The sequence below is a fragment of the Coregonus clupeaformis genome, chromosome 7 (genome assembly GCF_020615455.1).
Source record: "Coregonus clupeaformis isolate EN_2021a chromosome 7, ASM2061545v1, whole genome shotgun sequence".
Taxonomy (NCBI): domain Eukaryota; kingdom Metazoa; phylum Chordata; class Actinopteri; order Salmoniformes; family Salmonidae; genus Coregonus; species Coregonus clupeaformis.
The window spans coordinates 68,905,379-68,919,005 of NC_059198.1; the positions used below are offsets into that span (position 1 = coordinate 68,905,379).

Here is a 13,627-nt window from a genome sequence, read left to right on the forward strand (position 1 = left end):
AGTAGTTACATTTTAGTAGACGCTCTTATCCAGAGCGACTTACAGTTAGTGAATACAATTATTATTTTTATCCAGGATCTCTAGTGGCACAGCTAGCACTGCGATGCAGTGCCTTAGACCACTGCGCCACTCGGGAGACACTGTGTACTTTTGTGGTAAATGTGAATGTTCATACACATACCTTGTCCATAATGTAGAGACCTATGGGATATTCATTGAAAAGGTAAGGGAGGAGGATGGTAAATGTGATCTGCATAACATACCAATACCAATTGATATACCTTTGTATGCCTCCTCGTCTGTATACCTACAGACACAAAAGTGAGCAGTTCAGTCATCTGCACCCAATACAGCTTGCCTTCAACATATTCTTATAGCCTACAGTACATATTCTTACCTCTTTGTTGATTGATATCCATTGAATTGTGTCCATTATCTGTTTTAGAAAGATTTGCACAAATATGAAAAGATGGATAGTGTCATCAGAAAACAATATCAATTTAGATCATACAAGGGACAAACCTTACCTTCAATTGAGGAGATCTTTACATTTTTCAGTTAAGGGCCTGCACCTGCTGTCCTTTCAAATTCAAATCCAAATGTTTTAGTTGGGCAGTTAGGTTCCCACCAACTAAGGAGATTCCTCGATTAACCCCACCTCCTATGGGGTTCTTGGAAAAACCTTTTGGGTGCAATTTTCAGTGCCAAGAACCCTAAGGTTATTCGAAGGACTTTGAAGGTCTTAGAAGAACCCTTGTTGAACCCCTAATTTTTAGAGTGTAGTAGCCTACAATAAGGAATAAAAGTAACTTTATCTAGTCCATGGCCTATATCCTAATCTGACTTTGTTGCAGGCCATGTTGTTCTTCACATTACCATCTTTGGTAAACACACACTAAATCCGTGATGCTGACCTTCTGGGCAGAGTTGCAAAGAAAAAGCCATATCTCAGACTGCACATCTTAATCTTTTCTTTTTATTGCCAGTCTGAGATATGGCTTTTTCTTTGCAACTGCCTAGGTCAGCATCCCGGAATCGCCTCTTCACTGTTGACGTTGAGACTGGTGTTTTGCGGGTACTATTTAATGAAGCTGCCAGTTGAGGACCTGTGAGGCGTCTGTTTCTCAAACTAGACACTCTAATGAATTTGTCCTCTTGCTCAGTTGTGCACCGGGCCTCCCACTCCTCTTTCTATTCTGGTTAGAGCCAGTTTGCGCTGTTCTGTGAAGGGAGTAGTACACCGCATTATACGAGATCTTCAGTTTCTTGGCAATTTCTCGCATGGAATCGAACACTCAATTGCTGATGCTCCAGATACTCAACTAGTTTAAAGAAGTCTAGTCTCAGCTGTGCTAACATAATTGCAAAAGGGTTTTCTAATGATCAATTAGCCTTTTAAAATGATAAACTTGGATTAGCAAACAAAACGTGCCTTTGGAACACAGGACTGATGGTTGCTGATAATGGGCTTCTGTACGCCTATGTAGATGTTCCATAAAAAATCAGCAGTTTCCAGCTACAATAGTCATTTACAACATTAACAATGTCTACACTGTATTTCTGATCAATTTGATGTTATTTTAATGGACAAAAAAATAGCTTTTCTTTCGAAAACAAGGCCATTTCTAAGTGACCCCAAACTTTTGAACGGTAGTGTATATAGCACTATTTCATAAAAATAATCAAAAAGTACACCCAAGTACTCCTCTGCAACTGACACCTACACTCATTAAAAACCCACTATCCCATTCCACTACTTTGACCCTATCTGCTCCTGCACCATACCAACTGCCTGGGAGGACAGGACACCACCCCTCAACACACCCTGTAACGCTTCTAATGTCAAATCTCGCATACCCAAATACTTCTCTGCAGCTGCCACCACAACATCTATTTTCTGTGATTTATGTTCCATTTCTGCGGTATAGTTGATAACCATTGCTATGAACGCTAAGAAGCCAACGTTACTGAAGCATAAATCACTCGTGGCCCTATCCCTCTATGCTGGCACAAATCTACTACAAATCCTCTCAGGATCAATCACCCTTGACCCATCCTCCTCTACTTTCTTCACTGCCTCAGCATACGACACCTTCTGCACTACTCTGACTCTGGCCACTTCAACCTGCCTCACTCGCACTGGACACTTCTGAGCCCCAGCAACATGAGCACCCCTACAGTAGGCACACACAACTTTATCCACCGAAACGACACAATCCTCTGTCCCATGCCATCCTGCACACTTCCCACATCTTGGAATCTCCGTCCTACACACTGCTGCAACATGACCATAAACATTGCACCTGAAACAGTGCAGTGGAGTCTTCACAAAGCTCTAACAGGATAACTGATACATCCTAACATGACTTTGTCTGGTAGAGACTCTGACTCAAAACTGAAAAGGACTGACAGTGACTCTGTTTCACCACGCTCCCCACCGGGTCACCTGTAGCTCAGTTGGTAGAGCATGGTGCTTGCAATGCCAGGGTTATGGGTTCGTTTCCCATCGGGGGCCAGTATGAAAATGTATGCACTCACTAACTGTAAGTCGCTCTGGATAAGAGCGTCTGCTAAATGACTAAAATGTAAATGTCTGCGTCGCACCAAACAGCGGGCATCACAAACACCAGGAATTTTCAACTTCAATTGCTCCACCTCCACACTTAACGCTACCCCAGAAATAACTCCTTTCAATGGTGCCCTGTTCCTAAGAGCAAAGCAAAAACAGATCTTGACTCGGAGCACCTGCTCCCTCTGGTCAGAAGAAACACAAACCAATATCACAAGTCCACTACAGGTTACCTTCACTGATTCAACTGCACCCAACTCCTTTCTCACACACCCTGAAACCACAAATGGATCCGCCATTCTTCCTCACAGTTCTGGAGCGACCCACTAGGTGTCATCCTTAGGCACCTCCTTACGCACAGTCTGGACTAATCATCATCCTATTGGTGTCACATGTGTCTACCTGTTCACCTGTGTATTTATGCCCTCACTTCCCTGTGTTCCCTTGCTCAGTTTTCTCTGCTAGTTTCTCTATGCTCAGCAGTACTAATCAGTGTCTGATCGTAGAAGTATGTACAGGTACTCGAGAAGTGTTCTCCCTGTTTCTTTATTATTTCAGTCATAGTTACTATTTCGTATTTTGGCTGTCAGCCTGTTTTTGGAGACTTATTTGCTCCACCTTTCTTTTATCGTGTTAAGTCTGTTGTTTTGTATCCTGGCTTCGGGACCACCAGTAAAGATCCTTGTTTCACCATCTCTGCCTACTGCCTACTGTCTATCCTGCACCGCACCTGGGTCACACCTCACACCAACCCTTACAGAAAACTGAGCCAATATGGACCCAGCGGAGGCAGTACAGTATCGGAGTGCATTGGCAACGCAGGGAGCTATGCTGAACACGACCGCAGCCTGCAGCAGATCACAGAGAATCTCCGCCAGCTGACAATCGCCGTGCAGAGCAGGGTGGACACCCGACCAGCCTCGGCAACCGGCAGAGCAGAAGCCGCGGCAGCGGCGTGTCCAATCTCGCCTGCGACATCGCGGGAACCCCGCCTACCACCTCCGGAGAGGTATGACAGACGTCCAGAGGGCTGCAGGGAATTCCTCACCCAGTGTTCCCTGGTATTCAGCCTACAACCCTCCTCCTTCCCGACGGAGCAGGGCCGGGTGGCCTACATCATCACTCTGTTGATAGGTCGGGCCCTTTCCTGGGCTACCACAGAGTGGGAGAGCCAAACTCCGGCGTGCTCCGACTCCTACCAATTCACCTGGGAGATACGCAAGGTGTTCGACACCTCTCGGGTGGTGTCGGGGCACGAGGCCGGGAGGCGGCTCATGGCCTGTCGGCAGGGTGACCGTTCGGTGGCGGACTACTCGAGAGGCAGGATGGGAGGAGGCCGCCCTGGTCGTCCTTTACGCGCAGGGGATATCGGAGGGGATGAAGGACGAACTCTCCTTCAGGGAGCTGCCTGAGCGACTGGACGGCCTCGTCGACCTCTCGGTGCGGGTAGACAATAGGCGTCGTGAGAGGGCGCACGAGAGAGGGATGACGAGGCCGTATTCTGTTCTCTCCTCTCCTCTCCCTCTCTCCTTCTCCTCACCTCTCCTCATGGCCCTCACTCTACCGACCCTCAGAGTACTGCTCTCTCTAGCCATGCATTTTTGAATATGCTCAGACTGGGCCTGAGGGATGAATCACAACTCTGTGTGTCTGAGTCCATGGTCTGGAGGTACAGGGCAGAACATGGTGATCAGGTGACTGCTCACTGACTCATAACTAAGCAGAGTGGAGGAGACACAGGCAGAGGGAACCATTTAGCCAGCCAATGACACAGCCAAACTGACTAACTATGAGTGTTCATGAGTGTTCTCAATTAGGGCTGGTCACTGACTGAGTGAGCTCCGAACTCTCGTAACGTTCTAATTCCATTATTCCATTACGGCTAATGAGGGTCCAATCAGAAGGACGATCCAAGGCCAAGTCATCCCATTCGACCATGTCTTCTCAGTAAGCCGCTCTGTCATTGGTCCAGGTCAGCCGCGAAGCAGCACAGGAGGCAGCTCTCATGTCATGTCATCCCCCATGAAAGGAGATGATGATGAGGAGGAGCAGGATGAGGAGGAAGATGAGGAAGAGGAGGAAGAGGACTTACTTGCCTCGCCTCACTCCTCTCCTCTCTCATTTTCCCCCCATCCAGACCGCTCTCCATCTGTACTGGCACATTCTTCCTTTCTTCCCCTCTCCCTCCCAGCCATGCGATGGGGATTGTGACTTGTCTGTTATTAAAAAGGAATGCTCTGAAACAGGGGATTTGTTTCTGTCTCTGTTTATGGGGCTAAAAAAATCTGGGTCTTATTCCGTAAGCCCAGTTAAGCTCTCTCTTTTCTTTTTTTCTTCATCTATCCCTCTGCTCCCCCAAAAAAGAAAGTCATATATAGACCTTTATTCACTGTCTCCCCATCTGGTTTTATCCTTCGTTTTTGGATCAGAATGCATTTAAAGTAGACGAATTACAATGTATTCACGAATGACAATGTATACACTATATTCACTGTGATATGCAGATGTGAGTCTGAGTCTTAACTATGATATGTTAAGCATGTGCAGTGGGGCAAGAGAGAGAGAGGAGCACTGTTCACTGTTTAAGACTGTATGGATGTCTTTAACATGCACTGCCTGGGCTGCCTGTGCTGGCTGGCTGGCTGGCTGGTGCTCTAGTCGACTGGTTTAAGCTGGTATTGAAAGGCTGATCTCCTCGGCTCTCTGTGGTTGCATACCAAATGGCTCCCTATTTAGTGCACTACTTTTGACCAGAGCTGTATGGGCCCTGGTCAGATTAGTGCACTATAGGGAATAGGGTACCATTTGGGATGCATCCTTTGCTGTCACACACATCACATTCTGCAGCCCCGGCACACCATTGCATTACTCCTCATTAGCATCAGTGTGGCCTGTCAAGTGAGAGAGAGGGAGAGCAAGACTAGGGCCCATTAAATACTACCAACGCAGCATAACCTCACTCTCCGGTACTGGAGGCCTCTCCCACGGGCCCTCCTCTCCTCCGTCAGTCGTCCACCAGTCTTTCCTCTCCTTCTCTTCTGTTCTGGATAGAGGGATGAGATGCAGGATTTAAGTGGCCTCCGTACGGGCAGACCAGCAGATGGAAGACAAGCCAAGAGGACAAGTGTTGTTTTTCTTTCACTGCGTGAGGGACCAGCGAGCCGAAACAGGCCACATCTTCTCTCTCAGAGTGGGGACTACTGTAACTAACAGGCCACATCTTCTCTCTCAGAGTGGGGGCTACTGTAACTAACAGGCCACATCTTCTCTCTCAGAGTGGGGGCTACTGTAACTAACAGGCCACATCTTCTCTCTCAGAGTGGGGGCTACTGTAACTAACAGGCCACATCTTCTCTCTCAGAGTGGGGGCTACTGTAACTAACAGGCCACATCTTCTCTCTCAGAGTGGGGGCTACTGTAACTAACAGGCCACATCTTCTCTCTCAGAGTGGGGGCTACTGTAACTAACAGGCCACATCTTCTCTCTCAGAGTGGGGGCTACTGTAACTAACAGGCCACATCTTCTCTCTCAGAGTGGGGGCTACTGTAACTAACAGGCCACATCTTCTCTCTCAGAGTGGGGGCTACTGTAACTAACAGGCCACATCTTCTCTCTCAGAGTGGGGGCTACTGTAACTAACAGGCCACATCTGAACTGTTGAATCAATCCAGGCTCAAGCCCCTACTATAACTAGCCCTGTTAGACAAGCTGGATGGGACATGGACCTGTCCATTTAAGGGGATCCATGGGGAGATGGGGTGGTTGTGGTCGAGATGTCCTGGTTGTTCAGAGGAGTAGGAGTCAACACATGGAGAGGCAGTGCCAGGAGTATGGGTTTGCTTCTTCCTGACAGAAACCGACAGAGACAGACCCAGAAAACCTGAGCCTACGCCTTCACTATGGTGAATCACTAAAACAATACAGAAATACACTACGGAAAAAGAAGGAACAGCACGTCAGAAATCAGCTCAATGTAATTGAAGAATCCATAGAATCAAACCACTTCTGGGAAAATTGGAAAACAACAACACAAAGAGTTATCTATCCAAAACGGAGATGTATGGATAAACCTCTTCTCCAATCTTTTTGGCCCTATTACAAACAGCAAAAACTTACACATGATCAAATAAAAATCTTAGAATCAACTATTAAAGACTACCAGAACCAACTGGATTCTCCAATTACATTGAATGAACTCCAGGACAAAATACAAACCCTCAAACCCAAAAAGGCCTGTGGGGTTGATGGTATCCTAAATAATAAAATATACAGACCACAAATTCCAATTGGCTATACTTAAACTCTTTAACATCATCCTCAGCTCTGGCATATTCACCAATATTTGGAACCAAGGACTGATCACCCCAATCCACAAAAGTGGAGACAAATTTGACCCCAATAACTACTGTGGGATATGCATCAACAGCAATCTTTGGAAAATCCTCTGCATTATTATTAGAAAACAAATCCAATTTTGATAAACTCCCATATCTATTGGGTGAAATACTACAGTGTGCAATCACAGCAGCAAAATTGGTGACCTGTTGCCACAAGAAAAGCACAACAAGTGAAGAACAAATACCATTGTAAATACAGCCTATATTTATGTTTATTTATTTTCCCTTTTGTACTTTAACTATTTGCACATCATTACAACACTATAGACATAATATGACACTTGAAATGTCTTTATTCATTTGGAACTTTCAAATTGAAATTGAATTGACAAACAAACACAGACACACACACACACACACACACACTGTCCACAGTTCTGATAGAAAACAGTGTAACCGTTCAGAAACCCTGATGCTTGGAAACCTCCTTCGCTTTAGTCTGTTCAGCATCACAGTCCTTTCAAACTTACTGACTCTGTTCTGACTCTCTTCTCTCCAATAGCCTCTTGGCCCTGTTCTCTCAGTCTGGCAGTCGGCTCGTATAAATATAATAACGATCAGTAATGTTACAGCAGTTCATGATTACTTTATGAAGCTCTAATTTTTTTATGCAGCTGTGTACTATTTTAAATTCAATCTAATATCATCTTTTTTTCTGTTTTGAATATGAGGAGACTCCATTCCATTCAATATTCACTTTTATCGAATAAGCACTCCCAATCGCAGAAAATTAAGTTGTCATCCAGTGTCCTTTTTTATCAGTAGAATATCATTCCGTACATCTGCTGTTTATTAAATGTCAGTCATAGTTTGATGAGGTGCGGGCTAAAGGTGCTTTCCAATAACTATTTTATATCGTCAGTATTTGTTACTTGCAGTACAGTTTATTTTTATACTAAAAGTACATTATTTCTGTATGCGCTGTACTATTCCACACAAGAAGTTCCCTAATGAAAAAGATAAAGTTTGAATTGAACGTTACTGACCGTTCCCTCTCTTCTCAGGTGGACTTGGGTTTCCTCCGGTTTGTTTCGGCCATCGGAACACAGGGGGCCGTTTCCCAGGAGACCAAGAAAACCTACTGGATCAAGTCCTACAAGGTGGACGTCAGCTCTAACGGAGAAGACTGGATCACACTGAAGGAGGGGTCAAAACAGAAGGTAAGAGAGATTACTCCTCACCCACTCTGTACCCCACTGCCCACCTCTAAGATTGCAAGGTGTCATAAGCACATCAACTTTTCCTATACTTCAGCACTGTATGTATTACTGGAGAAGTAGCAGTAGTAATAGAATAGTATAGTAAAAGCAGAAGACATGACCAACCAGACCCAGTACTTTAAATAGCCAGTCATGTTTAAACTAATAGTCAGCCAGAGTTGAATTATGGTCTCCTCCTTAATATTGGCTTGGAACTCTGCCTCAGCCACACCATAGCTCAACAAAAGGGGAATGCCCCTGGTCTGGTCTGTGTTCTGTTCTGTCTGTGTAGAACAAACATTTTCCCACAATAATATTATGTGCTTAGCATGGTATGCTATTACACACAACGTTGTGTGAGAGAGACTGTATTTACAGTGCAGTGCTACTGCCTGTCTTATAAAGAGACTACAGTAAGTCGGCAGGAGGCAGTAGTCATTTAGTGAGGGCTGGATGAAGTCATTGTTTACTGTGTGTCAGGCTCTGGTATTTGTCTGAAGAAGGAGAGGGGTTAACAAAGGCTTTAATAAACCAGGAGTGAGATGGATGAATGGAATGGGGAGGAGAGAGAGAGAGAAAGAGATGAATTGATGGAAAGAGGAGAGGTTCCATGTTTGAGCAGCTGGTAGAGGTGGCTAATAGTGAAATAGAGAGAGAGACAAAAAGAGAGAGCGAGATGGAGATAGAGACTCGACCAGAGCGTGACTAACCTAACGATCGATCACTGATCAGCCTGTCAAACAGACCAGCAGGCTCTCCATCTGTAAACAAACCTCTCTTTGTGGGTGTTCACACTCTACAGGGCCATCGAGATGTTAGTTTGACCAGCCTAAGGATCTGTGTAACCTGTTAACAGTCACCATTGTGTACCTCTCCAAAGTATACAGTTCTCTTTTTAAAGCACTGGGTGCTTAAAGGTGATGTGGAAAACCATGTTTCTCTGTTTCCGGCCTCTAAAGTGCTTTTGTGAGGAGTGTGTCCCATTTACTAGTTGCTGAGCCTGCAGTTTGTAGCTTTAGCGTGATGGTGATGGCACTAGCTAGCTGGAAAAAGCCAGCTAATACGACAGAGAGAGAGGAACTCCGACCGGCATGACATTTAAGAGTGGATAACTATATATTTTTGTCATTCCTTCATTCCGTTACTCAGTTGATGACTATTATCTATAGGGAACCAGGAGTGGGGAGTAGGGACAGGGAAGTGAGGATAGGGACAGGGAAGTGAGGATAGGGACAGGGAAAGGAAGGCTCTTGGATGGACTAAAGGTTCCATTGGTCCTGCCTGCTGATGTTTCATAGCTGCCACCGTCACGTACACTTCAGCCCAGATTAGGTTTACACTGCTACTGATTGGCTAGCACTCTCCTCCCATGGGGTTTACACCACCGTACCACCGGACGCCTACAGAGTACAGAGTCACTCAGTCAGACAGGTCAAACAGGTCACACCATCACTGTGAGACTAAAGGTGTGTGTGTGTATATGTGTGTGTGTGTGTGTGTGTGTGTGTGTGTGTGTGTGTGTGTGTGTGTGTGTGTGTGTGTGTGTGTGTGTGTGTGTGTGTCTGTGTGTCTGTGTGTGTGTGTGTGTGTACACATTTTGTTATACTTGTGAGTACCAGAAGAATAGTAAACCAACTAAAATGAGGACATTATGCCAGTCCTGTGTATGTGTGTGTGTGTATGTGTGTGTGTGTGTGAGTGTGTGTGTGTGTGTGTGTAAGACACATATGAACTGACCCTGGGTCTGTGGATAGTGACATCATCACTGACCTTTATCCAAGACCTGTAATAAAAGTTGTTCAGATTACTGATGGAGTAGAAGAATGGGCACTATCCTGTACTGTACACTCATCTGTCTGTGTCTGTCCTTTCTTGAAGTCATTTATTACATTTATGTATTAATTTAGTTGACATTTCATCAACACTCAGTTTGGTGGTACCTCATTTTGGTGGTAAAATTGTAGGTTAGAAGATTGAATTCCCGTGTTGCTTTTTGCAGCGGTGTTACAAGTCAAATATTTAATGTGGCCATTAAAATAAATTACATGCTGTCTGGGGCACTGTGTGAGGCGAGTCCAGGCCTCAGTTGGCCCAGTAGGCCTCTCTCCTGGTGAATCTACATCACGTACTAAACAAACTGTGAATAACTAACAACTTATTGTCTCCATCCCAGATTTTCCAAGGGAACACCAACCCTACTGACGTGACCAGGACGATGCTTCCCAAACCCACTCTCACCCGCTTCGTCCGGGTCCGGCCCGTTGCCTGGGAAACGGGCATTGCTCTGCGCTTCGAGGTGTACGGCTGTAAGATATCAGGTCAGTACCATAGAGATCCCAGCGTTTCACACTGTCTGGCACTGGCAGGCCAGACGCTACTTAGCGATGTTAGTTTGCCATCCAAATGACAAAACAACATTCAAATGCATGCAAGTCACTGTTGATGATATTTTTTTTTACCCTATTTTACCTTTTTGGTAAAATGAGTAAGTGCTATTTTTGCACAGGGCTCCTTTGGGATTTGTTTAGGCCTTTCGTCTCATGTAACCTACCTGGTTGATATTTTCCTCCTCTTCTTAGCTGAAATGGTTTACTAACTCACAGTAGTGAGAGCCCAGTGAGAGAGGGTTTACTCTGAGGCAAGTGCTGACTTCTACATTATGAAGGAGAGGCACATGAAGATGATTACGTATTTATGTTACCTGATGTTTGAATGTACCTCATTCAATATGGATGACTTCAACAGCAGGCAGGCAGAGCTCTTGGAGCAGGGGGTAGGCAAGCGCCTTCCCCTAGCTGAGTGCTGCTGCTTCTACTGTGTAGACACACACACACACACCACCTCCATGGCTCTGGTCCACCCGCCTGTCCCTCCTCCCCAACCTCCCTAGCCTGAGTCCCCCGCTGCAGTGATCCTCGTCAGTGTGATGTTGGAACCTTTCTACCCACTGCAAGGCTTTGATTGTGGCTGGGTTCATATTGTCACTGCCCATTTTGTCAACATGCATTTATTTTATGGGCATGTGAAAGGCTTTATGTGTGTGGGGGGTTCTTTTTCATGTGTGTGCATTTGTTTGTCTGCAATTCTGTCTGTGTTCTCTTGCTTTTGAATGTTTATTAGTATTTGTGCTTGTTAGTGTGTCTGAGAGCCTGTGCCTTTTATGTGTGTGCGTCTCTGTGCATTTGAGTGTTTGTGCGTGTGTGTCTATGTGTGTGAATCTACATATATGTGCATCTGTGGCAGAGAGGAGGGCAGTGCAGTGCTGGCACACAGCTGGGGAGCGGCAGTGTTTGGGGCGTGCGACCAGACCGCACTGCAGACACACACACACACACACACACACACACACACACACAAAGACCACACTGCAGACACATCATAGGAGCAGGGAGCTCCACAGGGCCCCTCTGTGCTGTCATCAGCCTGTGGCGGGCATAGCACCACTCTGATCATGCTGCCAGCTGGGATGTTCTGCAGGCACTCAGAGAGCGGGAGAGAGGTCTTGTAATGCTCAAGTCAGGTTTGAGAGGGTTCCAAATATATATTCTTATGCACGTGATTTCAGAATTTGCTCGGTAGCTAGATTTCCATCCAATTGGCAACAGATTTTCATACAAATACTCTAGAATCCGGATAAAGAAAATATGCACATTTTCCCACCAGTGGTATGTTTTCACCAATTGCACTTTTTGCTGATAAAAATCAATGCGTGGTGATGTAGTGCACACAAAATTTACTTTTTCGCTTAAGTTTTCATGTACTGAATAAAAATGTAAAGTTCAATATATTTCCATCCTATTTTCAACTCTACTGATATTTTTGTCACAATAAACAGTTGCGTTAAATAGCAAATGTGCCTACTCTGTTCTTGGCACCTGCACTCTAGCCAACAGCTGGCAGATACAGTGCGGGTAGGCTGTTCGGGGTCTCTAGTCTACATGGCTAGAGTGCATAGTGCCCTCTAAGCTCATCACTAAGCTAAGGATCCTGGGACTAAACACCTCCCTCTGCAACTGGATCCTGGACTTCCTGACGGGCCGCCCCCAGGTGGTAAGGGTAGGTAACAACACATCTGCCACACTGATCCTCAACACGGGGGCCCCTCAGGGGTGCGTGCTCAGTCCCCTCCTGTACTCTCTGTTCACCCATGACTGCATGGCCAGGCACGACTCCAACACCATCATTAAGTTTGCCGACGACACAACAGTGGTAGGCCTGATCACCGACAACGATGAGACAGCCTATAGGGAGGAGGTCAGAGATCTGGCCGTGTGGTGCCAGGACAACAACCTCTCCCTCAACGTGACCAAGACAAAGGAGATGATTGTGGACTACAGGGAAAAAAAGAGGACTGAGCACGCCCCATTCTCATCGACGGGGCTGTAGTGGAACAGGTTGAGAGCTTCAAGTTCCTTGGTGTCCACATCACCAACGAACTATCATGGTCCAAACACACCAAGACAGTCGTGAAGAGGGCACGACAAAGCCTATTCCCCCTCAGGAGACTAAAAAGATTTGGCATGGGTCCTCAGATCCTCAAAAATTCTACAGCTGCACCATCGAGAGCATCCTGACTGGTTGCATCACCGCCTGGTATGGCAACTGCTTGGCCTCTGACCGCAAGGCACTACAGAGGGTAGTGCGTACGGCCCAGTACATCACTGGGGCAAAGCTTCCTGCCATCCAGGACCTCTATACCAGGCGGTGTCAGAGGAAGGCCCTCAAAATTGTCAAAGACTCCAGCCACCCTAGTCATAGACTGTTCTCTCTGCTACCGCACGGCAAGCTGTACCGGAGTGCCAAGTCTAGGTCCAAAAGACTTCTCAACAGCTTCTACCCCCAAGCCATAAGACTCCTGAACAGCTAATCATGGCTACCCGGACTATTTGCACTGCCCCCCCACCCCATCCTTTTTACGCTGCTGCTACTCTGTTAAGTATTTATGCATAGTCACTTTAACTCTACCCACATGTACATATTACCTCAACTACCTCAACTAGCCGGTGCCCCCGCACATTGACTCTGCAACGGTACCCCCCTGTATATATAGCCTCCCTACTGTCACTTTATTTTACTTCTGCTCTTTTTTTCTCAACACTTTTTTTGTTGTTGTTTTATTCTTACTTTTTTTGTTTAAAATAAATGCACTGTTGGTTAAGGGCTGTAAGTAAGCATTTCACTGTAATGTCTGCACCTGTTGTATTCGGCGCATGTGACCAATAACATTTGATTTGATTTGATTTGATGAGGTTATTATGGATAAGAGCGAGAATATTTGTATTTGTCAAACGGTAGTCCAGCATCGATCATCATGTCACCAGAATGACACCCTTGATATTTATTGGAAAGTGCACTTTCACCACCCTGTGAAGTTCATCATAACTTATTTAATCTGTAGCCTTTCCCGAGTCATAGTGGGGGGACCACACATCATATCATTGCTTGACTCCAAGTTTACTTC

General features: G+C 45.8%; 1 protein-coding gene across 2 annotated transcripts in view; it reads left to right on the plus strand.

Moving 5' to 3' along the window:
* LOC121570009 (neuropilin-1a) overlaps window positions 1–13,627 on the plus strand; it is a 92,562-nt gene that overhangs the window by 61,889 nt on the left and 17,046 nt on the right. For both annotated transcript variants that reach the window (XM_041881450.1, XM_041881452.1), the window contains exons 8-9: window positions 7,972–8,127; window positions 10,340–10,484. In XM_041881450.1, coding sequence (XP_041737384.1) covers window positions 7,972–8,127; window positions 10,340–10,484 — 301 coding nt within the window. The remainder of the gene's footprint in view (window positions 1–7,971; window positions 8,128–10,339; window positions 10,485–13,627) is intronic.